Below are 27406 nucleotides of genomic sequence, written 5' to 3' on the forward strand. Positions count from 1 at the left end.
GGGGGACTGGCTGGAGACATGGCACACCGAATCGGGATCGACCCTGGGGGGAGACACTGGGCGTGGGGGTTACCGAAGAGATTCCGACAATTGCTCATGTCAAGGATAATGATGACGATGATGTAGTAGTGGATGGTGCAGCAGTGGTTCAAGGTTGGTTGTCCGTTGTTGTTGTATGGAGACGGGAAGACGAAAAGAGGCAAAGACGAAGCCGAAAGGGAAAAAGCGGAGAGAACGTGGGGGTGGCCGTCCGACGTTGCAACTGTTTGCATTCCTTCCTCCTTTCTACTGTACTTGATACACACACGCTGAATGATTCAACCCATACGCAGCACTGCCAGAATCTTCACCAACAAGCCCCCCAACTCCTACGTACTCGTACTCTGCACCTTCAACAAATCAACTAACCAACATTGCACACCACATCCCCATCTTCCCTGCCCCCCGCGCACCCAACCAGGCCGAAACGAGAATCGGGAAAGAAATTCGGCTTCCAACCCAATGCGACCATCAGCCCATGGTCCTGTCTTGCCCCGGCGGGCTGGACCGTCCGTCTGTCAATCAATAAGAAGAAAGGACCTGATGCGGGTGTCGCCGGAGGCAAAATTTCTTTCCCCCTTGGAAGAAAGCTGACGAGAAACAATGGGATCGAATCAGACCGACTGATTGATTGACTGACTGACTGACTGACTGACAGACAGTGGTGACCACGGGACCGATCCCGATCCACCTTTGTATCCCGACGCCTCCACTACTACCATCATCACCATCACCACCACCACCATCGTCGTCACCTCCACGCTCGGCAAATATCAAAGGCATTTAAGCGAACGGACACTCGTCAGGGTGCGGACATGGGCGTGGTAGTGGCTGCGGATCCGAGAACTGCGGAGAGCGCGTCGGTGGGTGCAGTGGAAGCGGGGAAAGAAAGATGCCGATTATCGGGTTTTCCCCAGAGGAAGGATGCATTTGAAATTTCAAAGGAAAGCGTGGGGGTTGCTTTCATCCCCCCCAACCCCAACAACAAACCCTCGCTCTCCCTCGACATCCTCCCCCCCCCCCTTACCTAATAACGTTTTCCTCTTTTGCCCGCTCTTTTTCTTCCCTCGACAATTCTCACTCCTTCTACTTAAATCCTTTCCCGTCGCAGGACCAATGGTAAAAATAGAGGTGAGCCAGGAGAAACACTGACCCGCCACCCTCCATTGAGTACAATAGATCATACAGCTCTACGCATGAACAGAATCCTGTGAACTCAGGCGAACTATTGCATTGCTTCACCAGTACCAGTCAACACTAGGAGAAGAGCGGTCCACAACATCACTCGATGTATACCACTTCTAGAAAAGAAAAAAAAGAGAAAAAGATTTCGCTGTACACACACACATAACAAACACCATGGCAGACGCAGGACGAGAAAAGAAGAAACGATGAGGATGACACTATGAGACAATGTGTGAATGTGTGCAAAGGAGATGCTGCCCAATATCCACGCTTCCAGAACAAAAGCAACAACCGCATGATTAAAGAGATGACTGAAATAATGACTGACGGACTGGCTCGGATGCAAAGGTCGATCGACCGACCCCCCCCCCGGTCATTCAGTGGGAGGGTCCGGAATTAGTGTTGATGAGAAAAGGTCCAGGAAACCATAAACGTCACTGGGCTCACACGTACAACGTGACGCTGACAGAGTAGATGAGATCGGAGCCCGATATCAGGGTGCAACAAAGTCCGAGGCCCAAGGAGCCGAAAGGGCCATGGGCAGTATTGCCTTTGATGGTTCCCATTGATCCCACGCAATTCCTCACTGGCCGTGAAAAGGCTTTCCATAGATCTCCATGCGTGGATAAAAGAACACAAGACACGAAACGAAGTCCAAGACCTGGAAGTGGTTTTCGCCGTAACACCCAGAACGCAGAGAACAAACGCATGAAGAGATGGTCGGTTGAACCGTCGAGCACAGGTCGAATAGGAGGTCTCGGGTGCGCGACCGAGATCGAAGATCAGCCCGGATCGAAAACCAAAACATCCTCTAGGGAAAGAAAGGAAACAGGTCTACAAGATACCAAGGGGTACCATGCCGTCATAGATCGATCCAACACTCCTCAGGAGATTAAATAAGACAAGACACGCAGTTAAAACGCCTTTCATAAATGCAGCGACTCAGAGGAAGTGGGTATAGATTTTTGACGTTTCATGGACTTCCATCTCCTATCCCAGACAGTTAGTTACCCTCGTCGCGACCAACATGGGAAACAAGTACGTACCATCTTGAAGTTGTTGAGCTCCTCCTTGATCTGCTGGGCGAGCAGGGGCGTCAGGCGATTGCAAGTGGCAATGTCACCCCGTCGATCATACTCCCCACTGGGCCACGTCTCATGAAACTGGATGCGGGGGCTGAAAACAAGGCTCTTGGAAAGCGGTGTGACAGGGGCGCTTTTGGCCTCGGGTCCCAGGAACCGGCTATCGGGGAGATAGTCATCTTCACCAGCAATCTTGATTGCGTCGGAACGGCGGTTGCCAGACCGCGTCGGGTCCTCCGGTGTGCTAGGAACACTGGAATGCGGCGAGTCGCTGTTGTTGATTCCTTGAGAGTTCTCAAAGGACTTGGTGGAAGTTGTAGGGACGTTGGTATCCGAGTTTGTCTCTGCGGCCAACTGTTAGATATGCCAACAAACAAATGAAGCAAGTTACTTACTTTTGAGAATGCCTTTCCGGACTGCTGCCAGGACTTCCGCTCGCTCTCTGTCTCCTCCAGCAATGCTCTTGCGCGACTGACCCTTGTCAAGACCGCCATCATCATGACCTGCGGCACTTGATCCGATCAACTCCAATTTAGGAAACGCGGTACCCCCGTGGGGTAGATCGCGAGCGTCCGCGTTAACAGTTCCACTTTTACGCTCTGCTTCGATATTGACCACAGACAGTTGCGGCGCCATTGGCTCGGTGATCACAGCATCCGTGGACGATGTGCTCATGATTGACTTGGGGCGAAACAAGCCGACGAGAGACCGCGTCGATCGTTTCATCCCTTTGCCCATCTTTCGAAGCATAATCGATGCGGAAGACGCGGTCGAAGAGACGGAGAGATTGTCGGTGGAACTGTTGAAGATACGGCCTTGGTGGTGAGACGAATAAATGCTCTCGCCCAGTCCACTTGCCTCCTGCTGCTCAGCAATCGCTGCCTGCTCGGGGCCCAGCTCTTCCTGTAGCAATTCCCGGCGAGCCCTTTCCGCAGCAACGGCCTCCTTCTTGTTCGACGCCTTGCGGAGCTCCGAAGCACTGCCAAACGAGAAAGCCCTTCTCAATCTGGATTTACCCGTCCGTTTCAGGTCGTTCTTCGCCAACTCTGAAAGTCGTTCTGTAGCAGGATTTGCAGCTGCTGCAGGTGTGGGACTTGGTGTAGACTGCGGGGGTTTGGGAGAAGAGGGCTTCGAATCGACGTCAACCGGCTGAGAAAGGGGTGAGGGCTTGCTGGTCCGTTTGTTTTCCTCTGGTTTGCTGGGGCCTCGGCTTGACGGGTTTGCGTTTTCGATGTGTCCTGCATCGCGCACGGATGATGTAGAGGAGTGTGCAGACGGAATGCTTCCTTGAACATCTCGATTGGATTGAGCCGATCGGGGCCGGTGGTTCTGGTCGAAGTAGTCCTGGCCACCTGTCGATGGGATCGGCGATGATGTAGGCAAGTGAAGTTGCATATTGATGAGACCGGCGTTATCAATAGTGCCCCAGCTTCGGCGACGGTATCGCTTGGCCAGTTCCGTTTGAGGCTTGTCCGCACGTGAAGTGTCGTCTGCACTGGGCGCTCGAACGTGACCAGGGCGGCGAGCGCCGTCGGAAACAGAACCGGTTGACCCTGGAGAGCCGGGTGTGCCGGGTGTGCCAGTTTGGAGAAGGCTATCATCCATCGTGGGTGGTGCAGTCCGTGCCGACCCAGGTGCGTTCGTTTGTGGCTGTGGAGACGGAAGTCCCGCGGCACTGTCAGGACGCCGGTTTCCGCGTCGATAACGATCGGGAGAGGGCCGAGCAACGGTGGGAGAAGATATGTTCATGAAATTCGAGGAGGGGATGTTGACCGTCGACAACGGACGCAAAGGAGGCTCAGCACGGAGCTGCCGGGATGGGATGGCGGAGTCGTCTTTCGACATGTAGGACTGCACAGAGGAGTTGGAGGATGAGGATACAGAACCAGCTGCAGGGTGATAGGAAAAACGCGAGTTGAGTCCGCCGTGGACAGAAGTTGCGGATAATTGGGGTGCGGAAGGAGCAGAAGAGGTACGATGCTCAGGTCTCAAGTGAGGAGAACCCGACTGACGATTGTGCATGCTCGTCGAATTGGAGAGGTTGGGAGTGCTGCTGAATTGGTAGGGGGCCACAGCCTGGTGGCCTGCCCTGTATGTCGCTGAATTGCCCGGTGTATTGTAGGGGTTCCAGGACATAGTCGAGTTCCGCGGATTTTGAGATTGTGGGGGGGGCGAAGAAGGTACGAACGCGCCCGAGGAAGATGATGGTCGAGTTTGGAGCACAGTAACCGTGCCACTTTGCTGAGGAATTGTCTGTACCAACGCAGCCATGGTGTTCTCCTCCGCTACTCAGAACGAAACAGGGTCCGACGCGTGACAGATAGCGTCACAAATATGTTGGTCCCTTGAGGCAAGATTATTCTTCCAACACTTGGCAAGTCGAACGTCGAGATATATCCGAGGAAGTATTCAAGGGTAGGAGTAAGAAATAGGGAAAGGGACAACAGGAGAGACTCTGTGCTACACACAGTTGTCAGTCAGCATTGCACAAGAGCGAGCGGGTTAACAGATTGGTTGAATTTCAAGGGTCGATGGCTCTCTAGCCACGATAGTGCTTTCCTCCTCAACCAGGGGGGGGAGGATGTTGTGGATGGGTGGGAGAGGGGAAGGGGGAATAGCGAAGGGAGCGTACCTATTCTAGAAGAAATGCCAGTGAATTATACTGATACAACAAATAAAGAAAATGCGCTTCGGTTATGCAGAACGAATGCTGTTGAGGAAAAAAGAAGAAAGGGAAACGAAGGGCTCGGATCAGGCGATCGAAGAGGGAGGAGTTGGCGACGGAGGTACGACGGAAGCAACACAAGGCTCCAAGATGGCAGAGGCTGTCTAAAGCGGTCGAGCCATGTACACAGATTGAAAATGAAAATCTGAAAGATAAGGACGAGGATGGCGAAAGAAGATGAAGGAGGAGAAAACAGATAATGGGAGAAGTGAAGGGAGGAAAGTCCTAGGCACCTTGTCTTCTGAATCAAGCAGAAGACGGGCCGGCGGGCGAGGACGGGGAGGGAGGGAGGGGAGAGGAAAAAGAGATGGGGTAGGCGAAAAAACGGATGGAGGAAGACAAAGACGAGAAGAGGAGAGCCTAAAGGGCTGAAGGGTAAGATGGGAGAGGAAGAGGAAAAGGAATTAGGGAGGGAGAGAGAGAGAGAGAGAGTGTGTGTGTGTGTGTGAGAGTGAGAGGAGAGATAATGGACGGGAGGAATGATGGGGATGGGGATGGGGATGGGATGGGATGGGATGGGAGTTGCGCTGCGCTGCTTGTTTCTCTCACACACTCTGTCTCTCTACTCTCTCGTTCACTCTTAGGGGAGGCCGACGACTGACAGGCGGGCGGAGACTGACGGACGGGATTTTCCAGACACCGCGAGAAGAACGGAACGCCAGGCACACACACTTTCTTTACTCCCAATCCCTCTAACACTGACCAATTCCAATGATCTTTTATTTATTCTATGCTTGTCTGATTCACAAATGTTCTGATTTTATTTTGTTGGTGGTTTTTATCACCCATATACACTTCAAGTAAGAGGTAAAAGAATGATTCCCAGCCAGGTAGAACTCGAATACAAAAATCATAATAAAAGAGAATAAAAAAAAAGAAAAAATAAGTGGACAAGATGGTGGGTGGGTGGTTGCTGATAGAAAATCCACGAGGCAAAACCGATGAAGTGTATGTACATACATTGTACAGTATGGTACATACAGAGAGTACAGAATCTCTTTGGAGAACCTTAAAAGAAGGACGCAAAGAATAATATTTTTCGTCCAGATTACTCTTACTGCAGGTGCCAGTCATACATGAGAAGCAGTAGTTGAGAAAACGCAGTGATTGTCAAGCTTGACACCTACCATGTATCACTCTCTGGTCCTCTTTCTGGTGGATGGGAAGATAAATCAATCGTATCACCCAGCCCCGGTGAATCGTTCGCAGTCCGATAGCCGTAGGTAGATTAAAGTTCGAATTACTCTCCTGAGAGTCGGTCCTGGGCCTCTCCCTTCTGCATCAGCCAGCGAGCTATTATTATTCGCTCGTCCGACGATAGGGGTAAGACATCTTTGGGGCTGTAGACTGGAGAGGGCATAAAACGGTAAACCCGGGTCCATCAGCTGGTAACTGGTACGGAGAGAGTATGGAGGTTAGTTAGTACGGAGTAGGTACTAGACTGGGGACTAGTCTTGCTCGCTCTGTACTCTGTAAGTCATGCTCTGCCTTTTTCTGCCCTTTTGCCTTGCTATCCTACTCAGTAGACTAAGCAAGTATTCCGTACCTAGTCTTGTTATCGATACGACTATTCCCCATCCTCGATACGTGAGCGGGTCAAGAGCAGCAAACCCCTCTCTTCATGTGGACAGATACTAATGCCAACCCACCCCATCCATGGATAGAAACAGTAATCGAAGGCGAAGAAACTAAGGTTACCTGGGGAGGCTAGGAGTGGATGGTGGACGGGGCGTAAGTAAATCTGCCGGCCGGTGCCTGGTTCCGTGGTAGATATCGATAGATGATAAGTGGGATAAGTAAGATCGATCTCTTCTACGTACTTCTAGAGGGGTGGGTGAGTAATGGTGATGATGGTGACGATGGTGATGATGATAGGTGTTTGTACGTTCTTAGTAATGAGCTTGCGAAGTTTGAATTGCATACTGTCAGCGTGTTTGATCACTTGTCCTGCCTCAGGCTGAGATGAGCCGCCTCCTTTTCACTGCCCTGATTTGCATCTCCGTCTGGGGGGGGGCAACAGTAGTAGCAGCAGCAGCAGCAGCAACTCCTCCTCGGTATAAGAAGAAGAACTGAACAGAACGTGCTAGGTGCATGAGCCCATAACTGGGACCATATGCGTTCCTAGCGAACTGGATAGTCCGATGGGAACGGAGCAAATTGGAAGCTGATTTGCAGCCACACGTCAACTAAAATTCTTAGCCGTCACGCCATGACTGCTAGTCCTGGCAGTCCTGCCCAGGTTTTTCCAGAAAACCAGAAAAATGCTACGGAAGCTCGGAGAAACCGTCCGGACGTAGCTAGTCGGCAACCGCGAAGGGGAAAGTTCCCTCGGTCGCGGGACTGTTGCCGCCTTGCACCGATGGGCATAAGAGGGGCCTTCCCTCGTGGATAATAATAGATTAATGCCATTATTATACCAGACCGATAGTAATGTCCAGGGTTTCTTGCTGAATGAACTTCCTGCAAGTGAACCACTTCCCACACATTCTTTTTTAGCATGGCCGGCACTAGATGGTCTTACCGAGCATCTTCCCCCTGAAACTAGCTTTGTAATCTTTATTTACCATGCCAAAAAATAGTTTTGGTTGTAGAAGGAACAGAAAGGGTTTTAACTCGACGCAGCCTCATGGGGGAGGAATCCCGGAAGGGTTTCTCCTGTACAATGATCTCACCGAGAAGATCATCACCTCACCAACCATCAACATCACCCCGGATTTCCCGCCTTATGCTTCAGTATGATGCAACTGGTGGTAGTCTCGTTCTTCCCAAACACGACAAGTATCTTATGGCTGCCATCTGTGTACTACTATCCATCAAAACTGAACCTGTTAATTCTCCGAGTCACCAAGCACACAACCCATTTGAAAACGAACAGAACACACACTGAGGAAAAAAAAAAAAAAAAAACAAAAAACAGTGGAAAAAAAAAAAAAAAAAACAAAAAGCAGTTGAACTCAAATTCCCCTGAGAGTACCAAACTCCCATAACGACAAGTTCGAATTTCCCATGAAATCGAGTCAGGTCATTCCAATCCCCAGCAACCAGTGGGATCCTCCCGTCGACTAGTTCCGTGGTTCAATTTGTTCCACCAGCGTGTAACCCACGATGAAGAGTAATGGGCATAACCCGCGTTTTCGTGTCGCCCCCCCTTCTCTGAATGAAATGAGATTTAGGCTCCTGCTTCTCTTTTCGTCTCCGGTTGCGGCCAAATTCCCGTGTCGCAGAATCCTACGGAGCTTTGTGTACCATGGAACAGATCATTATGATTCAACCATCTGCCGTCGTAGTTGTCGGTCTGTTCTTGGTTTCCTCTTTTGGGGAGGACCGCCAACTTAAATCGTTTGCAATACGAAATGAATCGGATGTCCCGAGTTGGTACCATGAAACTGTGAACCCTCAAGATCCAGTCTTCCTTCAATTGTGGTAAGTGGTAAGGTTGGTGCTCTGTACCATATATCTGATATACCTATCGAGTTCCCTCCGCATGCTTTATCGTCAAAAGTGTAGGTGATGTCAGCTCTTCTCAAGTGAGCCGAACAACAAGTCGTTTCAGCATCACGGAATCGCGTAGCACTGAGTAAGAGACGCTGGATTCGCAATGCATCTATGGGGTGCATTTGGAATATTGACCGTCTTCTTCGGGATTGGTAGATCACATAAGTCCCTTCTATACTTCCAATTGATGACAGCCAGCCACGCAAAGCATCGAGCGAACGGGCACATCCAACTGTAGGGCAGAATACGGATTGGGAAAGGAGAATCAAGAGAAGCACCCAAGGAAGTAGAGCTACATTACAACAAACAAAAAAGCATGGAAAGATCCGGACTGGTTGTCAATCCGACTGAAAAATCTACAAGCTAATCTTTCAGAGTTAGAATTTTGGCTATTGACGCAGTGCATTGCAGTAGCCACGCACACACACCATTCAACTCTTTTTCTCTCACCCTCTCTCTCTCTCTCTCTCTCTCTCTCTCTCTTACGCCCTCCCTCGGAAAGTTCTCGGCCACTGTAGGGTTTGAAACAACGTTTTGCCTTTCGTAACGGATCATGTCAGAGACGATCGAGGATGAGCCGCTTGAGGCAAAACTGAGTTTAAGGTATGTGGCGGATATTCGGCCATCGTCTACTATAGGCAGGTAGGCAATTAGGCAGGCAATCCGAGCTTCCAGATCGCAAAGTTAATCTCTTTGGATGTTTCAAAGCTTGGCAACATTCTTCTTGGGGCTGAACCCGAGACTCTGGATAGCTGGACGGGGAAGGACTCGCTTACTGATGCTGTATGGGGATAACTAAACTACGCTTAAGTACTGCTACTGTGGAAGTTCTCATTCGTATATTGGAGTAAAGGGGTATCTATCAGACGATAAGAAGCGAGAAGGGGCTCGTAAAGAGAAGGAGATAGATTCAATAGCCTGGTCGACCAGAACTATATTCTGAGGTTCTGGTTGTGCTGCTCACTGTCGGTGAGCCCAAAGCTTACTATCTGATCCGTCAAGTTTCTCCCACTTGTCGTGGTCATGGGGCGTTCGGAAGATCGGTTCAGCCCAGGACGTGCCAGTCTGCCAGGCCGACCGAGATAAGTACAGAAATGTGTACTCCGTATATTCCGTACAGTACTCGGTACATTGTTTACCTGAGGATCAAGCGGGACGGACGGGGGAGACAGGGTGTTGGTGTTGTTGCGGTTTGGCTTGGGAGCGGAGATTGTCGAAGGGGCCCCACTTGGGATGGGTTCAACCCGCGGGTTCGTGTCCTCAAGACTCAAAGCTCACGACGAGCTCAACTCTCATTGCTCATCTCAGGCTGCCAACGCGCCTACCACGTTTGATTGAATTACCAAGTAATTTCGCAGATGGGTAACCGAAGGCTTTCATCTTAAACTGAAACCCGGATCGTTGGTACAGTACCGTGAATCGTGAATCTCCCACACAATCCACAATGATGTGGATAATTCATCTGCCCACCCCTCCTTTTGGTGGTCTTTCTCTCTCGCCCTCTCGCGCTCACAGACTCTCATGTGGTTAGTGCCACTGCAGATCCCCTGTAAGGAGTTCCCGCGTGATCGACAAGAGCAACGTCGCCATAGTTATCGCCATCAACATCTTTTCTTTGACAAGACAGCTACTCCGTAGCTAGCCACACCTCCCCAGCCTGCTAGGAAAACCGCGGCGGGCACATGGTCCACAAAGGTAGATTGAACCGGACCGTGGCTGTGAACAGTGGGCAGTGGGCAGCGGGCAGCACTGCCATCAAGTTTCACGTCTTGTGTCTCAATCTCCCTCCCCACCTCCACGGTGCCCGTCTCTATCCATACTGGACCACAAAGGGCAAACAATTCCATCTAGACAAGACGGCTATCCATGCAATCGAAGCCTATGACCAGTACTGCCAACTTCTACCGAGTAATTGCGCAATGACAACTAGATGCTATGGACCCTCCCTTCCATCTAATCTCTTATCATACTCATACTCATACTGTGAACAGTACATCTCCCTCAAACCCCTTAATTCCTCCAACTTAGGGCCCCCTTCCCCCTTGCCGAGTATGAGTACGCAGGAGGACCCCGTATACTCGGACCGAACACCCCACCGAGCCCGGTAGACCATCTTGCTGGTATCCCACCAGGCCATTCCTCGGTAGACAGCTTGGAAGTGGAGCAAGGGAAGGAACCAGAAAAACCACTTTCCGCTCGTCTAACCGATACGTTATCTAGGCATTCACATTACTGCCACCACTGAAGCGAGCTGCCGGAGCAACTTGGCAGAGACTAGGAGCAGAGAATCAAATAAACGTTGCACCCGTACTCATACAAGACATGCTCTACTCGTGTTCGATGACTTATGCACTATGCACAAACAACATTGACATCATACTGTACGCAGTACAATGAGCACATTTTCGATAAGCTATCCGATGGACAAAACCACAGTTCCACTCCAAAAGTTCAATCTCCAAGGAAGCAAACAGTCATCTGTCTAAGAATCGAGCAGATTGAACCACACCATCATCATCATCAAAACTGCGCACTGGAAATCTGACATTTCAGCGATCAGTCATTCCCTGTCTCTACTGCGTCCATGATACTTCGAAAAAGCCGACAAATCCTGGCAATCCTATAGCCCGGCAATCAGAGCAATGAGATAATTATGATATGATCCCCGAGCACAACGGCAAATGCTCAACGGCGATTTGCGGTTTTCACCCCGCGGGTTCGGCACATACTCCTACTCGCAGTATGGTAGGTAGGTACTCACAATTCCGTCATAGAGCTCTGCGCCTTGCTTGGGCATTTCCGGTCACTTCATTCGCCTCAAACACGATCAAAATCCGCAAATCACCATCCAGTAAATAAGAAATCATCGGCTTGAACCGCGACCGCGGATGCAGTACTGTACTTAGTAAATCGGTCGCCTGAAAAGTCAGGCCAGCAAGCCAAGGCAAGATAACCAGCATTGACCGCGGAATCCGGGGACGATCGAAATCTAAATCCCCCCATGGAAATGGAAATCTCACATGGCATGTGGGAAATGACGTCTTGTTTGTCTGTCATATCCCCCGAGTACGAGTTATAATCCAGGAACAGATCCATGCTCATGATTGACTGATCAATTAGTTATTTCATGCACACAAATGCCAGCCAGATGGCCGAGTGGCGGCAGGTCACAGTAGCCTTGTAGGCCAGTTAACAAATGTTTGACGGTAGTTCCACCAACGGTGGCGAACCCTTGGACTTCTATCCCCGTTATAACTAATTACAAGTATACGGGCCAATTCCTGTTATACAAAAGACCCCCCTAGCCTCAACCGGGCCACGTTGACCAATGTCAGCGTTGCGAAGTAATCCGGCCACGTGATTCCAAAGGCCTTCTCATCTTGTTTACATGCGGGAACGTAGCTAGTTCAACAACCAAGAAGAATCATATTAAACACGTCCCAGCACCTCTCCTCTGAAACCTCAAATCGTTGACAACCAACATCCTCGTGGCACATTAGTATACAACCCGTAACTTCATTCCCCTCCCTTACGTCTACAGTTGAAGCTAAGGCCGGTTGCTCTCGCCTTCTTAAAGCCACAGTCTCTCCGGGGCTAGCCCGAGGTCCGTAGTTGCGAAAAAAAAAAACCTCCACCGTCATCGCTGTCTATACAAGGCCCCGCTTTAATATATATAAACTTCTACACAGTATAACCACTATGTTGCGCCTCCGTTCCTAAACAGGTGCCTAAGGTCTTGTAGAGGTGCTTTTTTATACAAAGCTCTAAAGGACCTGATCAGCACAGGATTCAAACCCACCGCCTTTACAATACACGTTGGCAGCCGATCAACAAGCTCATTCTATCATTGCAGAAACAACAAGCACTCTAAGGCTTTCCAGGAGGCCTTTAACCGTTAGACCATCCGATGATAGGAAGATGGAGTAAGAGACCCCGGGCGTACAATACATACAGTCCCCTCATAATATTCCACCGAAAAGCAAAAGAGTGGAAAAAAAAAAGGTCAAGTCACTATCGCCGGGGTCAGGGGCCTGGACCGGCTAAATTGACCCCGGATTTTGTGAACGAGCTAGCGAAGAATTCGAATCAATTGTCCTGGAATGAGGGGGGTTACATCCTCCAGGTTTATCGATTGGTTGCTGGTGGCGCGGGTGACAGGGAACAATTGATTGCTTCGATATGCCCGCCGGAGTCATTGGCTGGCTAATGGTTCGAAATTCAGGGCGGGGACATGGGTGGTTGTGTACGGCAAGATTCTGGTGTCGCAGCTGCTGCGGGCAATTACTTATTCGAAGCTGACTGACTGCATGGGTTCGATTTGCTTGATGCGTCGGAGTACTCCTGTGGCTGTTGTCCATCATATTCAATCGCTACAATGTGTGATGCTCAGCTTAGTTGATGTATTGCTTCCCAAGAGCTGCCTGGTAAGCATTTCTTTTCACTGGGTCAGAGTTTCTTCAATGATATGTTCGAGTAGACCTGCCTGCGAAAAGGGGCAAAACATCTCAATATCCTTTGCTACCATTACCAGAAGTCTCTCTTTTCCAGTCAGTACAGAGTATACTCGCAAAGCACCGGTCGGCAACATATCCTACACACACGGATAGATCCTTCTTATCGCCACCACCTATCTACCTTTGTGCTATCAGCTATCTATCGCATCCCGTCACTCAAGCTTTAGTATACCTATAGCCAGCTGAACCATGAATGCAGGACGTCCCCGCGCCAACGCTCGCCAGCCAAGCCATTTGATCTCATCATCATCTCACCAAGAGTCATGAACCCTGAAAAATCACAACCCGCGAGCTACTTTCTCCACTCGTGGCAAACTTCCCTACCCTGTTCCCGAGGGCGGAGGGGGGATGGGGGAGGCTTTTTCGTCCCTGTACTGCAGGAAGTTTAGTCTCAACGTGCTCAGATAAACAAATAGATTGAAACGACAATCAACCTGCAGGGAGGGGCAACCTCCATCCACTATCTGGCAGTCTGATTGGCCGCACGGAGATAAAAATCCCAGCCAGTATCCATGCAGTCGAGATTAAGATATCTCTCTTTTCCCCTCTCCAGTAGACCATATGTGTGAAATTACGGAGTAAAAGGAGTAAAAGGTCCAGAACAAGCCCAAGACTAGGCAGGGACACATCACTATGCATACCGAGTATATTATTGCTGCTGCTGCTGCTGCTGCTGCTGCTGCTGCAAACAGCCCAACAAATACTCCGCAGCAGTGTGCCCTACTCATCACGGAGATATACCTGAAACGCCTTAATTGCTTAGTGACTACGGAGACGGTATTTCCCCTCTGATCTCCTCAGACATTAGCCTAGCGGCCAACACGCTGTGATTGTTTTGGGAGGTAAAAAGAACCACACCAGGATGCAGACTTCACCCCTGGTCGTCGTCTAATATGACGAACAAACTATGGTACTTTTTCTCGTTTGGATTTGGAGAAACAGGGGAGGTTGTGTATACATGGCCACCATAAGCTTGCCTAACTATGAATACTATACCCTCCTTCCCTCCCCGGAGTACTGCCCTCCAGCCTGATAGGGTCGTAGTACATACCACATCGCGCCTCCAGACCGTCATCTGACCTAAGTTCCGTCACTTGTCTGATATCTGACTCTGGAGTTTACCGAGCGACCGGAGAATAGACAGTATAGGTGTGCATTTATTTCATACTAGATCATCTCTGTCAGTGACAGTAGCAGAGCGAGATGACAACCGCTTCAAAACCCCCCAATCAACGCAGCTCGCAATCAAACTAGAAGTCTGATGAAAAGTCCATCAAGCATTGTAATTAGTTCAATCCCATCCCCCTCGAACAACAAAGTACAGTAAGAAAGTACAAGTACTTGCCTGTGTTGGAAGTAGAAACAGACTGTCATCCACTCTCACACTAGCGCCATCTGCATGTCGCTGCAATCGGAAAACCACCAAGCGGGGTTGTCGCTGACTTGTTCGCGTAAGGATTCATTTCCGCTAGGCTGCTGACCCGACCTTCTTACTCGGTTTTAAGATGCCGACGGCGATCAAATCTTCATCTCCCATGGGCAGAGGGAAATAAAAAAGAATTGTAGCTTCTGTGATCTGTATGGTTAGTTTTAAAGTCTCTCACACGTACTGTACCTTTTTTTTTCTTTTTTTCTTTTTTTTTTTTTTGCGCCAGCCTGAGAGAGGCACTCAACTGTTCCGAGTCATGTATGCGACAGACGTTGTTACTGGATATTTCGATCGATATTGGAATCTCCTCAGAAATCCCGAGGCAAGAGAGAGAGAGAGAGAGAGAGAGAGAGAGAGAGAGAGAGTAAAACCTGACAGGCGCCAACTCTCTCCCGGAATCGGGCTTTGCATGTGTTGTTGCGTAGTAATTCGCTGGCTTATCTGCTCCTGCTGGCTGTCCGCCGAGTCAATTTTCGTATGTTCCTACGTAAGTGTTTCAAAGCAAGAGAATGAGGGAGAGAGCCACATCTCCCCAACATTTCCTGCCCGAAGATTCGGAGAAACATACAGCCGAAATTTCTCTTATTGAAATTGAAACAATCTGTAAGAACTGAAAGACGGCAGACAACATCTCAGACATGAACCGCCCGGTTTTGACCCACTTCACTTGCGGGGTCCACAAGAGAAACAGAAGCAGAAGCAGAAGCATGAGCAGCAACCTAATCAAACCATAGTTCCAATTTAATCACCCAAGAAGCAAGTGACGATAAAGACGGGAACATTGACATAACTTTCATGAGTAAGTATCATGCCATTGAACCGGTCCGGAAGGAGCGTAGATCTTCTTGATATCATCATCATCATCATCATCATCATCATCATCACCATCACTCTCGTCATCAACTGTACAAACAAAACCAGATCTTCTTCCTCAATCTCGGACTGCCATCATATCCTCCGGCACATACGTATGCATCCCACAATCCCAGGCTGGAATCCTTAATCTCCTTCTTTGTCATGCTGCGGAATTGCCCCAAACAAAGATGAAATCGAACAGCCCGCGAAACAAGAAGCATAATTAGTGGAGCTGCAACAGACACGGGTGTGCGCCGGTGGGTACCCGGTTTTTCTTTGGCCCTTCCGTTAACTTAACCTAAACTCTCTAACGTGGTGAATTGGCGGGAGGAGTGTTGTTCAAACTTAGGGCACGGAGGGATGGATGCTTATGAGTTGGTCTTGGGTTATGCTGTGAATTCTATGCTCCAAATTCCATGCACAAGTTCCATGCTGAGGCTCTAGGCTTTAAATCTGACATAAACATATTCGACGAGATCGGTGGATTCTTCGATGGATTCTACGTGGTTATAACTATGACGGTGGTTGAATAGTTCGAGATAATAGCTGTAAGAGGATTGGCTCTCAAACTGCCAGGCATGCAGTATCCTAAAGTACAAATGGACATCAATCTGTACCTCTAGGATTTTGCACTTGCTGTTTCTAATGGTTCGAAGGCGATGGATCTTCAGGCTGACAGGCATTGAGTTAACCCGACGTATGAGATACGTAGTTACAAGGTACTATACTTTGTCCTGCATCTCTAGGAAGCCATGCTCCACTGTTAGTAATAGTTGTAGAAATTCAGGCTGCATGGCTTTCAAAATCTCAGAGCATAGGGTACTGTACATAGATCTGCCCTCTCGTAAGCTATTCTCTGCTGTACGTGATAGTCGTGTTGGGTTCTTGGAGTAAGAGATACTGCATACCAATCTACACCTCTAGTAAATTATGCTCTTTTGTGCTTACATACTAGATACAGCATCATGATGTGTATAATGTATCTGTAGATTACCTTGGCACATCATATACAGAGCATACTTTAAGATGTTGTGGCATGAGATATCTCAAAGGCTTGGCTATACAGATCAAAGTTGCAAGCAAGAGGTCCTCATGCATAGGTGTAGTGTTGTATATGAACAAGAAATAATCATCAACAATGGCTATCCAGACCAGGAGAAGTATAAGTAGTATCAGAGAATCCTTGGGCATGTGTTCAAGGATCTAGAGCTTCTAGCTCTGCTCAGTGACTTACACTTAGCTTGTCGAGCTATAACCTACATCATGTACAGCATCAACTTCATACAGTTTGGGATATGCAACCTTGTTAACCGCTTGATAAAGAGATAGCCTACTACATACATACTAGATCCGCCAAACTCATCTGCAAATCACAAGTCACAATATGCGGTCTCTTTATATTGCTACTACTGCTGCTGAGCGCCATTCACTCTTTTGTCAAGATCAAAGTCCAGTTCTCTGCACCTGCACTAGGGCTATATCACCTCACCCCCCAGGATATGCGCATAAATTAGGCTAATTTTACGCGCGCACACGATCCCAAACACCAGCCTGCTTTATGCGCATCCACGATCCCAAGAAGAGGACCCGCTTGCGGCGCTGAGAGAATGAACTCACAACCTCACAACACGCCGTGTCGCTCTACCAAGTCATCCGCTACACTGTGATTCCCCACCGGCAAGAGCTTGACTGGAGTCCATCTGGACGTGTTAAAGACACACGCCAACACCGAGGTCCAACCAATCCGCAGGATATCAACCGTCAGGATGTGTCGCATGGAGATACACATCTACTCCTGCACCCATATCTGGGCCCTCAGAGAGCGCTGTTCCCATCACCAGATGCCAAATCACCAGGAACTACCTGCTAGAAACGTGACGATTGCAAGTCCCTGTCTGATTTGTCGTGACCCCCCAATCAAGCACACCTTCCTAGAGCAGAGAATGCTCTTTACTATCCAATCGATGGAATCCATCCTTGGCATGTCCCGTCATGACCCAGGTTTCGCTGACAGCGTGACACGCTTTTACGCCAGGGGGGATCATGGTCGCTGGATGCAGCCGGGATACCTCCGACCAAGAAGCCTCGAGGATCAGCAGGAGGAAGAGGCGTACTACCAGGCGGTGTTAGTGTCATCGGGGCAGAGTGTTGTCGACACTGCTGCTGTCGCCAGGCCTGCTGCAAGCACCTCTCAGGAAGCCGTCACAATGAATTCCTCTTCCGCCTCCAGTCACTCAACGTTGAACACGGAGCCTCAGAACGTCGCTGCCCATCCGCCTATTTTAAGTGTGGCAGAGGTGCAGTCCTGTCCCCCGATCGTGGTCGAGAACGAGGCTACAGGCTCGGCAAGATTGGTGTTAGGACCTCAGTATCAGACATTAGGGATTGGAGAATCGGCACTGGGAACACTTCTGGAGCATTTTGGCACGGTTCCTGCGCCAGCATTTGTCGAGGTCAGCTTTGCGAGTCGTCCAAGAAAGGCAGTGGTCCAGGGGTCGGTACGTTTGCTGACACACATACACATACACAGAGCGATGATCCACCAAGTCCATATGTGCCGATGCCGATACTCAACTATGGGACCGTTCAGCAGCTGCCTGCCATAATCTCATACACAGATCCAAATATCCCCTTTGGCATCACCCCAGCGATCCAGAATGCTCCTCAGAGCGCGGGGTTCAGTGAGTCTCCCCAGAGTTCCACACATGAGGTTTCCCAAGACCCGGACTCCCCCGACATCGTGACTGGCCACAGAAACCTCGCACAGAGTCGCGATGATCCCTTCTTCAACCCAGCTTCTGCCCGCCTCAACGTCTTTAGGCCCAGACCTGCGATCCCACCCGCTCGCATGAGACGCCCGCCCAACACTCCCCAGTCGACCCCGGCGCTCAACGGGACTCGTCCTCGTCCCCAAACTGGAGGGCTCATGGGTCCACCCGCGCTCCCTGTGACCCGGCGCTCCTGGCTGAAACAGCCCGCCGACACGAACAGCTACTGGCAGGACCTGGACTTCGCATCCTATGCCACTCCGTCGACCGGCCCCGACGCCCCAGAAGCGGTACCAGAGGACACAAACGACCCGCAGACAAACCTCATGTCGTCTCCCACCGTGATGATGCAGCAGAGACGTAGCGGAGAGATCAGACGCGGAAAACGTCCGGTGCGGGAACTATACCCAGTTTTGTCCACTTTGCCTGTTGATGGTAATCCCAATGGGAACAATCGTCCTAATAATGCTGCCAGTGCGAATCCGAACCCCCGGATGAAGGCCGTCGTCGACTCTAAGCCCGCAGCCGAACCCAAGGCAGGGCCGGAGCCTAAGCGTCCTCGATTTGTGAGATTCCTGGATGACACGACTATTGTGCCGTGCTCGCCTATTTCAACCAGGAGCTTGGGTAGAGGCGGCGGTGCTGTCCACCCTCGTGCCGATGCTCGTCTTCGGAACGTGTGTCTGGGAGGAACGGCCGATGCTGCGGTTGACGGCTTCAGTCTTTCGGGATTTGGCGATCAGCAGCAGCAGGGGAATGGAACCATGGTTGCGGATGGCGACAAGATGGATTTGGATGAACAGAAGGGAACTAGCGACGAACCGAAGGAGTTGGAGTGGATGTTCCAGTGCTATCTGACTGACGAAGAGGATAAGCGGCAGAGGGAGGAATCCGGCGAGCATCCATTCTTCAGCAGCCCTTTTGCATGCGGCTATAACAAAGAATCCGAGGGTTGGGAGGGGGGAGTTGGTGACGAGGATTGGGAGATGATGCAGTGAAGTTTGGGGGTTGGTAAGTTGGTTGGTTGATGGTTGGTTTGTCTGACACCGTCTGTGGAGGCGGCGAAGTACTGCACCGCAACCGCACCTTCCACATACTACACTACCTCAGTCGCTTTGTTTGGTGGCACTTTTTGTGTATACTTCGCTTCATTCACATCCACTACATCAGCTCAGATTAGGAGGCGGTTCTGGCTCTGGTTCTTCTCTTTCGTCAGGATTGAATCGTTTTTACAATCAGGCAGAAAAGATGTAGCCCTTTGAGTTTCAGTTTGTTTGCTTGTTTTCTTTTCCTCATATCTGAGAGACATCTGACTTCATAGTTCTAAAAACAAATAAATCTTCTCGTCAGACATCCAAAGTGTCATCACATCATTAGTATTTCTATTGCTCTTTTATCGCTTTCTGCCAAAGCGCGTTTCACCTAAAAGTCATCCTGATCATCCTCATAGTCCCCTCCATCCATATCCTCATCGTCATCTAGACCTTCGAAGACCATGAACTTCTCGTTCTTCGCTTCAGTGTCATCTTCAACCACGTTGCCGTCCTGAACCTCGCAGTCCTTGAGAACGCACTCGCGTCCGATCTTGCTTCTACGGCCAATGATACAGCCGGACAGTTGAGCACGTTCTCCGACGACGGCTCCATCCATGACCAGACACCTCGTCAGTCTTGCGCCAACTCCGATCACGCAGTTGGCTCCAATGACGCTCTCCTTGACCACCGACTTCTCGTTGATAGTGGTGTTCATGTCGATCAAGCAGTCAGCCTTGGTGACGGTGCACCTCTGCGCCACATTCGATGTGCCGTTGATCTTCTGGTTGTGGGCGAAAGGAGAGGCGGCCACGCGGCCGACCTCCTCGATTGCTTCCAGCTTGGCCAGCTTCAAAGATACGCTCAGGAGCAGAGCAGAGCTGTCCACGCGTCTAACCAGTGGCGCCGACGCTTTGGAAGAGTGCATGTATGCCAGGATCGGAGGAACATGCAGGGGCTCTGCGCTGTCTGCATCCTCTGCATCGGGATTCTGAACGCGGGAGGCGAACTGGATGTCATCGGAGAAGGCCCCTTCACGAGCGACTGCAGCCCCCGATTTCGTAGAGATCATGGAGTTCAGATCGATCTCATCCTCCAACGAATCTCCATCCTGGCTTCCGCTCTCTCCTTTGTTCTCTGGCTGGAGGATCTCGCGCAAGTGAAGCTTCTCTCCCAGCCCCGTCTGCCACCCTGCCTTTGCCCACCATCCCACAAGGTCTTCACTGATACTCTCGAATGGCTCGTTGAGACGCGAGAACCGGGACACCCAGTACGGGAAAAGATAACAGTTTGCGTCTCGGAAACTGGTAAGTAGCTTAATCCGGGGGTGTTTCTTGACCAGAGAGTGCCGAATGAGCAAGCCCTTCTGCTCCTGCATGTTCTCCTTCAATGTGTCCATCGGCATAGAGAGAGCCAGCTTTGACAGTCCGAACCGCAGCGCAGCGGGTCCGTCCAGCGGGTGAGACACAGCTGGTGCTTCGTTTTCCTCGAGGGGGACGGTAGCCACGAAATCCGTGGCCTCACCCTTCACGCTCTCTTCCTGGCCCTTGGTCTGGTAGAACATAGCGAGTCCACCGCGAGGACTGCCACCTCCCAACCCAACGGTCTTCGGTCCATCGGAGCCCCCTAGCGCGCTTTGTGCCATCCATGCTTCGATGAAAGACTCTCCCGGAATATCGCAGATCAGGTCACAGGGAAGGAGCAGAAAGTCGGACTTGATGCATGACTGGACTTCGGGGAGGCGGAGCAATTCCGCAGTTCCGGTGGTCATGGTCAAGTCGGGCGGCGACAGGATCGACGGCGAAGGGGACGGAAGGGAAGTCAAGTATGGATTTGTGCCCATGGCACTTTCTAATGGCTGCTTGATATCAGAAGGAGTGACGATTGTGATATCTATTACATCCGATTGGCATTGTTAGACTGTTTGGGCGCAATTCCAGCGCAATTGGTGGCAGTCACTGACTTGTAATTCCCATGCGATAACACCAGTCTAGTGGGTAGTAGATCATTGGCCTGTTGGCGATCGGGACAAGAGCCTTGGGAGAGTCCTCATTCGAGGTGAAGGTATTCAGACTGACCTAAAATGGGGTCAGTAAGACGCTTGCTTCCTAGTTTCAGTTAATCGAACTCACACCAGGCCCGCAGAGAATGAGGGCTTGAATGCCCGTGTTGGGCACTGGAACCGAGTGCGGCATGCTGAGATCTATGCAAAAATTTTGTGATTTAGAAGTCCGGGGAACTCGAAGAGGATGTATGGTTCACAAAGTCGGCCGGTCAACCATACAAATTTTGCGACGGAAGTTTGACGCGGGGTGGAGGGGATAGGTAGTTTTGGGTATCAGGCGTCGTCAAGGAAGGCGTTTTTTATAGTTGAAGCTTGAGTCTTCTAGGGCATGTGTAGTCTGGGCCGCGTTTCAAAGGGTTCCAGAGGTCGACGAGCTCGAGATCATCAGACTGCTTCTTGCTGGGTCTGGTCTTTGAGTCAGGGTCGTTTGTTAACCAAAATCCCACCAGCATGCGCCGATAGCATCGACTGACTCAGCAATCGCGGGTCGGGCTGCAGTAGCTGCAAACAAGACAAATGTCGCAAACTTCAGGACAGCATCTCTGGTCAACCTCGCGCCCCGGATTGCTACTGCTCCTCCACACTAAGTTATCCGCCCGCCGGCGGAGTAGCTTACCTTACCGTAGTTAACATTATCTGTTACTGGCTGAAAACATCCCGCGGTTAATCCAGCATCACCAGCCACATGTTTCTTGCTCCCTCCGAGGTCAGCCCGCGCGCGGCTTCTTACTCTTAATCCCTTTCCCATTCCAACACCGGCCTACCCTGGCGCCTGCCCCTTTCTTCCCTCCAGCTTGAGATGTGATGCTCGGCTAAATGGAACTTGTCTGAGTCTACGTGTCTCTTCTCATTGACTTAAAACCATCCCGATGTCTTTCCCTTATTCCCAGGATGCTCGCCGTCGGCGGGTCGGAGCCGGAGCGGGTTTCAGCTCTTCGGGGAGACGAACCGTCCTGGGTTATTGGGTGCCACTTGCCCTGACTGTAGGTATCGCGACCGTGGGCATTGCCGCTTGGATTTGGAGCGAACGCAGCGAAGATGACGATGACGAAAATGATCGCGATCGCCGCCGCGACGATGAACCTTTCCCCGCCTCGGGTCCTGGTAGTGAGGCTTATCATGCTGGCGGCCACTACGAGGGAACGTATGCTCGCTCAACAGCAACAGATGTCCACGGCGACCATCCTGAAGATGCCAGCATGATGGCACGCATGCAGGGAGCCTTGCGTCGCACACCCAGCCCCCAGCAGATACTTGACGGCGCCAGCAAGCGAGTCGCTGCGGGAATGGCCGCGGCCGGAGCCTTCGTCGGCGGAGCTCTCACATCGATCCGGGAGGAGGATAGAGGAGACTTTGAAGACCACTCAAGGTGGTCGGAAGAAGTAGAATCCAGAGCCAACCAGAGAGAACAGCCGGCTCGCGCTGCGCCAACTACCCGCGAAGCCGTCACTGGCCCTGCTCCCACCGACAAGAAGAGAAAGACTATCGCGATTGTGGTGTCCTCTGAAACTCCTCGGGTGGATCCTGAGGAGATTATGTCGCAGCATGCGGTATGTTCTGCAGTGCAACCATGATCTGAGCTCGTCGCGCTAATGTACTTGTAGTCAATCCTTTCCCACCTTCCAGAACATGTCAATCTCGACACCACCCGTGTTTTCATTATGATCTATGCGCCAGGCCTGAAGCATGCCCCGAGCCAAGGCGGCTCCTCTCCACCTACCTTGTCTGTCACCTCTTCCTATTCCAATATTGCTCCCGAGGAAGCAACATCGCCGGGTGAGGTACCTGGCCGTGAACTGTCGGGCGAGTCTCGTGCGACGGACGAGCACGAGGGCACCTCCCCGTTATTTCGCACCCTGTACACACAAGCTCAGGCTCTTGTTGAGAAACCAAACGCAATCATGCCCTTTAGCACTGCCACTGGCTTCGTGCATCTTGTGCGACACATTTCCCCGGATATTGTGTATGTTCAAGAGTCTTTGGCTGGAAAAGACGGGGAGGCGGTCCATCACATTTCCGGCTGGGTTAGACAGGTGGTTGTCGTGGTTGGAGACGAAGGTGGCCGCGGCGGTCTGATCGATAGCGATGACGAGTCGGCTTTGGCGGATAAAGGCGAGAAATGGTGGCAGAAGGAGGGCACCACCGGGCTCGGGAAGCGCATCGATGTGGTCGATGCGCTCCGGGTTGGCGACGATTGGCGACGACGAGTATCTGGTTTTGATTAGGGAGTTTTCGGGCTCGGCCAGTTTCACTGGAGCAACCGAAGTGTCATGGACACTTCGTATGTCTATAGCTTTACCCGCCAAATTCCCTTACTTTGACGATTCTCTGCATTTTCGTTTGATTCCCCGGCCATGATGATGTGCGAATTCTTTCTGCCAGTCGCTTTCATGTGAATATATACAGTACAGCATAATCAATGCTATGCTCTTATGCTCTTGCAACGGTTCATTTTTGTAGCTCGAATCAACGTGCCCGGTCATTGAAACAGACATCATAGAGGAAACCCTCAATCGACGCTAACCCGATGCGGATATCACCTGACCCAGCCTCCTTCACGTCGTCCGCGGCCTTGGGCTGGACCGAACTCCCTCTCACTTGACGCAGAGAGCCAAACGGTCAGCCCTGAAACCACCCCCGATACAATCTTCTCGAACCTCCCCTGCTTTTGCTGCAGGTGTCTGTTCGATGGACTCCCCGATTTACTTTCTGTAGCGACTCCGCGTTGTGTTCAAGTGTCCGTATCCCGGCCCCTTCGTTGTCGTGCCGCTCCGACCTCCGCTCCCCACATGTCTCGCGCTCCGGCTGTATCCATCGACGACGACGACTCACGGCCTTCCCCCATCGCCTCCGGCTTCGCCCATAACGCGCAGTCGCATTCACTCGTCGTCGCCTCTCGTCGCGTCGCTAGCTCCCTGCTCGCAGGATGGCGACGGCAATCTCCAAGCCCAATTCGCATCCCCCTAAGATGAAACGACCTCCCCCGCCTTTTGTTCAGACCGGGATGAACGGTGTTAAGTCCCAACAATCCTCAACCTCCCCTTCTTCTACAGCAAAGCACCTTCCAGGATCTGCAACGCCGGCTGCTGCAGGCTCCAAGAACGCACCGATGGCGAATGGCGTCAATGGCACGGCCAGTGCGGGCGCACCGTCCAAAGGCCCCCAGAACCGGACGAAGAAAGAGGCGCAAAAGGCCGGCGAGCAGGCCGGGCGGCTACAGAAGCCATTTTCAAGGGCCTCGTCAATTGATAGCGATCGCCGAGCAGGAAAGCGGTGTCCAGAGCCCTTCGGTGAGCTTCCGCGGTCGCCTCGATGAATGCGCTTGGAGTTGATACTAACACGTGGATCCGCGTTTCCGGTAGTCAAAACCACGTCATATATTCTCAAGAAGTTCTCCAAACACCCTCCCTCGCTGATTCTCCACCTTCATCCGACCCACTTCCGCTTTGAGCAGCAAGATGGGAGCTTTCCTTATAATTCGGAGATGAAGGTCATCATCGAACATATCCGCTCTCAAACCGTTCCCCATGACATGATGGAGGAGCTGTTGAGGGCCAATGTTCGGTTCTATGAAGGCAGGCTATTGCCCCTATACGGCACATTTGATAGGTGCTCGGCTAACTAGTCACGCGCCAAGCAGGCTGTCTAATTGTCCGCGTGGTGGATCACAAATCGGTGTCGCAGCAGACTCGGAAGTCAAGCGTGCCGTCATCGAATGACAACAACACCCCCTTTTCTATACATAATTACAACGAGCACGTCACACCATCTGCCTATGTGCCTTACCCGAAGCTGAACCAGTTGACTTCGGAGAAGCCTTCCGCAAAGGAGGCGGCTTCGGAAAGCCAGCAGGATGTCAAGTCGGGCAGTGAGCAGCCCGGCAACTTGGACTCGCAAGCTTCGCAGAAGGATTCGAGATTCATTCATTCAAAACAGCCTTCGAAACCTCGAGTGTTTACCACTGTCTTACACCCTACGCCCCGTTCGCTTCAAGCCGAGCTGACTCTTCTCGCCACTACACCTGATCCCAAAGCGGCCAAGCAGACGGCAGTCAGCTCGACATCCCATCCGCAAGGGTCTTCTTCTACAGCACCGTCTTCCCCGAAGCCGGGGGCGGCCGTCAATTCCCAGCAAGATCGTGCGCCTCCAGCGAAGAAACAGAAGATGCTGGTGGAACCCCAGGATCTCTTAGAGTGTGAGGCCAGGTTGACGAGAGCATTGGCTCCCCCTCTCTACCTTGGGTCCGTCAGTAGTCTTGATGGAGTTCATGATCTGTTGAAGCACATGGAAAGCCCGCTTCATTGCGATCCACCACCTTCACCCAAGCGTAGGAAGCGGACTGTGGCCGAACTTGCCGCTGACGAAGCCCTCGCAGCGGAGGAAGAGCGTTTCATGCTCATCATGGATGAGCGTCTGGAGCCAGCTTCCTCCAATGGTGCCGGTGGGCCAAAATCAGCTGTTGTCGATGACACTGGTGGTGGCGCACCGTTTGAGCCACGCTTCTCGAGATTTAAGACGCTTGAGAACATCCGTATGCAACACGAAGAGAAGGCGAAGCGAGACCATGAGATCAAGGTCAAGCAAGAGATGGCCAAGCGACAGCAACAGGAGCAAGAGAGGGAGCGGCGCCGTCTTGCTGAACAGCGACAAGCCGAGGAGCATGCCAAGGAAGAAGCTCGAAGACAACAGCTCGCGGCGCAGCAAGCTCAGGCACAATTGGCAGCGCAGCAACAAACTCGACATGCCATGGCTCAATCAAATGGTGCCAGTCAGGCGCCACAGTCATCTCCTGTGGTACGCAACCAGACCCCTCAGCACATATCATCACCGGTCGTAGGCACAAGGACAACGCAAGCCGGGGTTCCTATGAGTATGACGTCTTCAATGCAGGGTGCCGGAAGTCCTTCGAGACCACCGTCGGTGATACAGCACGCGCACCCCGCCATGAGCCATCCAATGGCAGCTTCAAGAAGTCAGCAAGGACAGAGCCGCCATGGAACACCACAGATGACTCAAGGCACTCCTGCCATGTCCCACGCTACGCCTATCATGCGAAATGTAACACCGACGCAGAGGATGAGTCATGCCAGTCCGAGCCATTCTACCATGGCACCTACCCCAGTCCTGAACCAGGCTACCATGATGGCGACCCCTCAAATGAACAACGGGATGGGCCTCACAACCCAGCAGCAGCAACAGATGCTTATGCAACAGAGAAATCAACTCCTTGCCCAACAGGGTATGCTTCACGGTCAGTTCTCGCCGAAGGTGGCCCAAATGCAAGCGAATGCGCATGCACAGCAGAATATCCAAGCCCACCAACAACAGCAGCAGCCGCAGCAGATGCAAATGCACTTCCAGCAGCAGCAACAGCCACAGCAGCCGCAGCAACAGCAGCAACAGCAACAGCAGCAAGCCAAGTTCCCGAATCCGCAAGCCTACCAAGCCCAGTTGATGCGTGCACAGCTCGCGCAGATGCAAATGGCTCAGCAACAGCAACAGTCACAAGGGCAACAAGCGCAAGGGCAACAGGGCCAAATGCATCAGAACGGACCGCAACTAAACCCTCAACAACAGCAAATGCTGATGGCCGCGGCCCAGGCGAATGGAGGCCATCTACCGCAGAATATGCAAGGCGTGAACATGACGCAGGGTGTCACCATCGCCCAGCGATACAATCAACTATACCATCAGCGCTTGCTGCGGTTGAGACAAGAAATGGCCAGCCGACTAATGCCCCAGTATGGCCCGCCCGCCTCGTATCCTCCGCAAATCGCACAACAGTATCAAGCTGGGCTTGAACGCAATGCCAAACTCTGGGTTCAAGAATTGATGCGTCGGGAGCGGGAGCAAGCTCAACAACAACGTGCTTCTCAGGTGGCTGCCATGCAAGCTCAAGTGATGCAACAACAACAGCAACAGAATATGATGCAAAATGGCATGAAATAGTTGCGGCCTCTTGGAGACCGACCGACTCTGTACTCGTTTCAGATCTTAATATCTCTCTACAAGCGAATAAGTGTGAAGCACTTATCCTTGGAACCCTTTTTTTCACCTCCATTCTACTTTCCAATTCTCAGACCTCGCTATGTTTGGACACCTGGACGATACTCGATATCATTTACAACCACCACAATCTTCTCCGCCACATCACAACCACACCTACTTCGAGGTCTTTGAGTTCAGATTGATCATTTGTTTACTCTTCATCACCTTCA

At 51.4% G+C, this 27406-nt stretch overlaps 7 protein-coding genes across 7 annotated transcripts; 3 read left to right on the forward strand and 4 right to left on the reverse strand.

Moving 5' to 3' along the window:
* Positions 1-2177: 2177 nt before the first annotated feature.
* Positions 2178-4684, reverse strand: BO82DRAFT_216986 (uncharacterized protein). Its single transcript, XM_025630743.1, has 2 exons — positions 2702-4684; positions 2178-2650 (listed from the first exon to the last, which is right to left on the reverse strand). The coding sequence occupies exons 1-2, from the start codon at positions 4575-4577 to the stop codon at positions 2232-2234; spliced, it is 2295 nt and encodes a 764-aa protein (XP_025486264.1). The 5' UTR covers positions 4578-4684; the 3' UTR covers positions 2178-2231.
* A 5018-nt stretch (positions 4685-9702) lies between these two features.
* Positions 9703-10601, reverse strand: BO82DRAFT_359438 (uncharacterized protein). The gene has a single exon (XM_025636578.1). It carries the CDS (start codon positions 10371-10373, stop codon positions 10128-10130), a length of 246 nt encoding a protein of 81 aa, XP_025486265.1. The 5' UTR covers positions 10374-10601; the 3' UTR covers positions 9703-10127.
* Positions 10602-14311: 3710 nt separating this feature from the next.
* On the reverse strand, positions 14312-14946 carry BO82DRAFT_217040 (uncharacterized protein). The gene is made up of 2 exons (XM_025630744.1): positions 14715-14946; positions 14312-14609 (listed from the first exon to the last, which is right to left on the reverse strand). Exons 1-2 carry the CDS (start codon positions 14878-14880, stop codon positions 14509-14511), a joined length of 267 nt encoding a protein of 88 aa, XP_025486266.1. The 5' UTR covers positions 14881-14946; the 3' UTR covers positions 14312-14508.
* Positions 14947-16675: 1729 nt separating this feature from the next.
* BO82DRAFT_396375 (uncharacterized protein) lies at positions 16676-19090 on the forward strand (the record flags this gene model as incomplete). Its single annotated transcript, XM_025638836.1, has 2 exons — positions 16676-17822; positions 17855-19090. The coding sequence occupies exons 1-2, from the start codon at positions 17091-17093 to the stop codon at positions 19088-19090; spliced, it is 1968 nt and encodes a 655-aa protein (XP_025486267.1). The 5' UTR covers positions 16676-17090.
* Positions 19091-19348: 258 nt separating this feature from the next.
* BO82DRAFT_359440 (translation initiation factor eIF2B subunit gamma) lies at positions 19349-21605 on the reverse strand. The gene is made up of 3 exons (XM_025636579.1): positions 21256-21605; positions 21087-21201; positions 19349-21016 (listed from the first exon to the last, which is right to left on the reverse strand). Exons 1-3 carry the CDS (start codon positions 21316-21318, stop codon positions 19515-19517), a joined length of 1680 nt encoding a protein of 559 aa, XP_025486268.1. The 5' UTR covers positions 21319-21605; the 3' UTR covers positions 19349-19514.
* A 307-nt stretch (positions 21606-21912) lies between these two features.
* BO82DRAFT_359442 (uncharacterized protein) lies at positions 21913-23624 on the forward strand. The gene is made up of 2 exons (XM_025636580.1): positions 21913-22738; positions 22793-23624. Exons 1-2 carry the CDS (start codon positions 22058-22060, stop codon positions 23411-23413), a joined length of 1302 nt encoding a protein of 433 aa, XP_025486269.1. The 5' UTR covers positions 21913-22057; the 3' UTR covers positions 23414-23624.
* Positions 23625-24114: 490 nt separating this feature from the next.
* On the forward strand, positions 24115-27291 carry BO82DRAFT_427075 (uncharacterized protein; the record flags this gene model as incomplete). The annotated part of the gene is made up of 3 exons (XM_025640379.1): positions 24115-24478; positions 24551-24812; positions 24890-27291. The coding sequence occupies 3 exons, from the start codon at positions 24115-24117 to the stop codon at positions 27135-27137; spliced, it is 2874 nt and encodes a 957-aa protein (XP_025486270.1). The 3' UTR covers positions 27138-27291.
* Between the last annotated feature and the right edge of the window lie 115 nt (positions 27292-27406).

Source organism: Aspergillus uvarum (assembly GCF_003184745.1).
Source record: "Aspergillus uvarum CBS 121591 unplaced genomic scaffold BO82scaffold_95, whole genome shotgun sequence".
Taxonomy (NCBI): domain Eukaryota; kingdom Fungi; phylum Ascomycota; class Eurotiomycetes; order Eurotiales; family Aspergillaceae; genus Aspergillus; species Aspergillus uvarum.

Coding starts and splice junctions, on each gene's coding strand:
- BO82DRAFT_216986 (XM_025630743.1), bottom strand. CDS start 4,577: ATGGCTGCGTTGGTACAGACAATTCCTCAGCAAAGTGGCACGGTTACT. Junction 2,651..2,701: donor CCGGAAAGGCATTCTCAAAA/GTAAGTAACTTG, acceptor AGTTGGCCGCAG/AGACAAACTCGGATACCAAC.
- BO82DRAFT_359438 (XM_025636578.1), bottom strand. CDS start 10,373: ATGGAATTGTTTGCCCTTTGTGGTCCAGTATGGATAGAGACGGGCACC.
- BO82DRAFT_217040 (XM_025630744.1), bottom strand. CDS start 14,880: ATGCAAAGCCCGATTCCGGGAGAGAGTTGGCGCCTGTCAGGTTTTACT. Junction 14,610..14,714: donor CGCATACATGACTCGGAACA/GTTGAGTGCCTC, acceptor TACAGATCACAG/AAGCTACAATTCTTTTTTAT.
- BO82DRAFT_359440 (XM_025636579.1), bottom strand. CDS start 21,318: ATGCCGCACTCGGTTCCAGTGCCCAACACGGGCATTCAAGCCCTCATT. Junction 21,202..21,255: donor TCATTCTCTGCGGGCCTGGT/GTGAGTTCGATT, acceptor ACCCCATTTTAG/GTCAGTCTGAATACCTTCAC. Junction 21,017..21,086: donor TTATCGCATGGGAATTACAA/GTCAGTGACTGC, acceptor CGGATGTAATAG/ATATCACAATCGTCACTCCT.
- BO82DRAFT_359442 (XM_025636580.1), top strand. CDS start 22,058: ATGTCTTTCCCTTATTCCCAGGATGCTCGCCGTCGGCGGGTCGGAGCC. Junction 22,739..22,792: donor AGATTATGTCGCAGCATGCG/GTATGTTCTGCA, acceptor ATGTACTTGTAG/TCAATCCTTTCCCACCTTCC.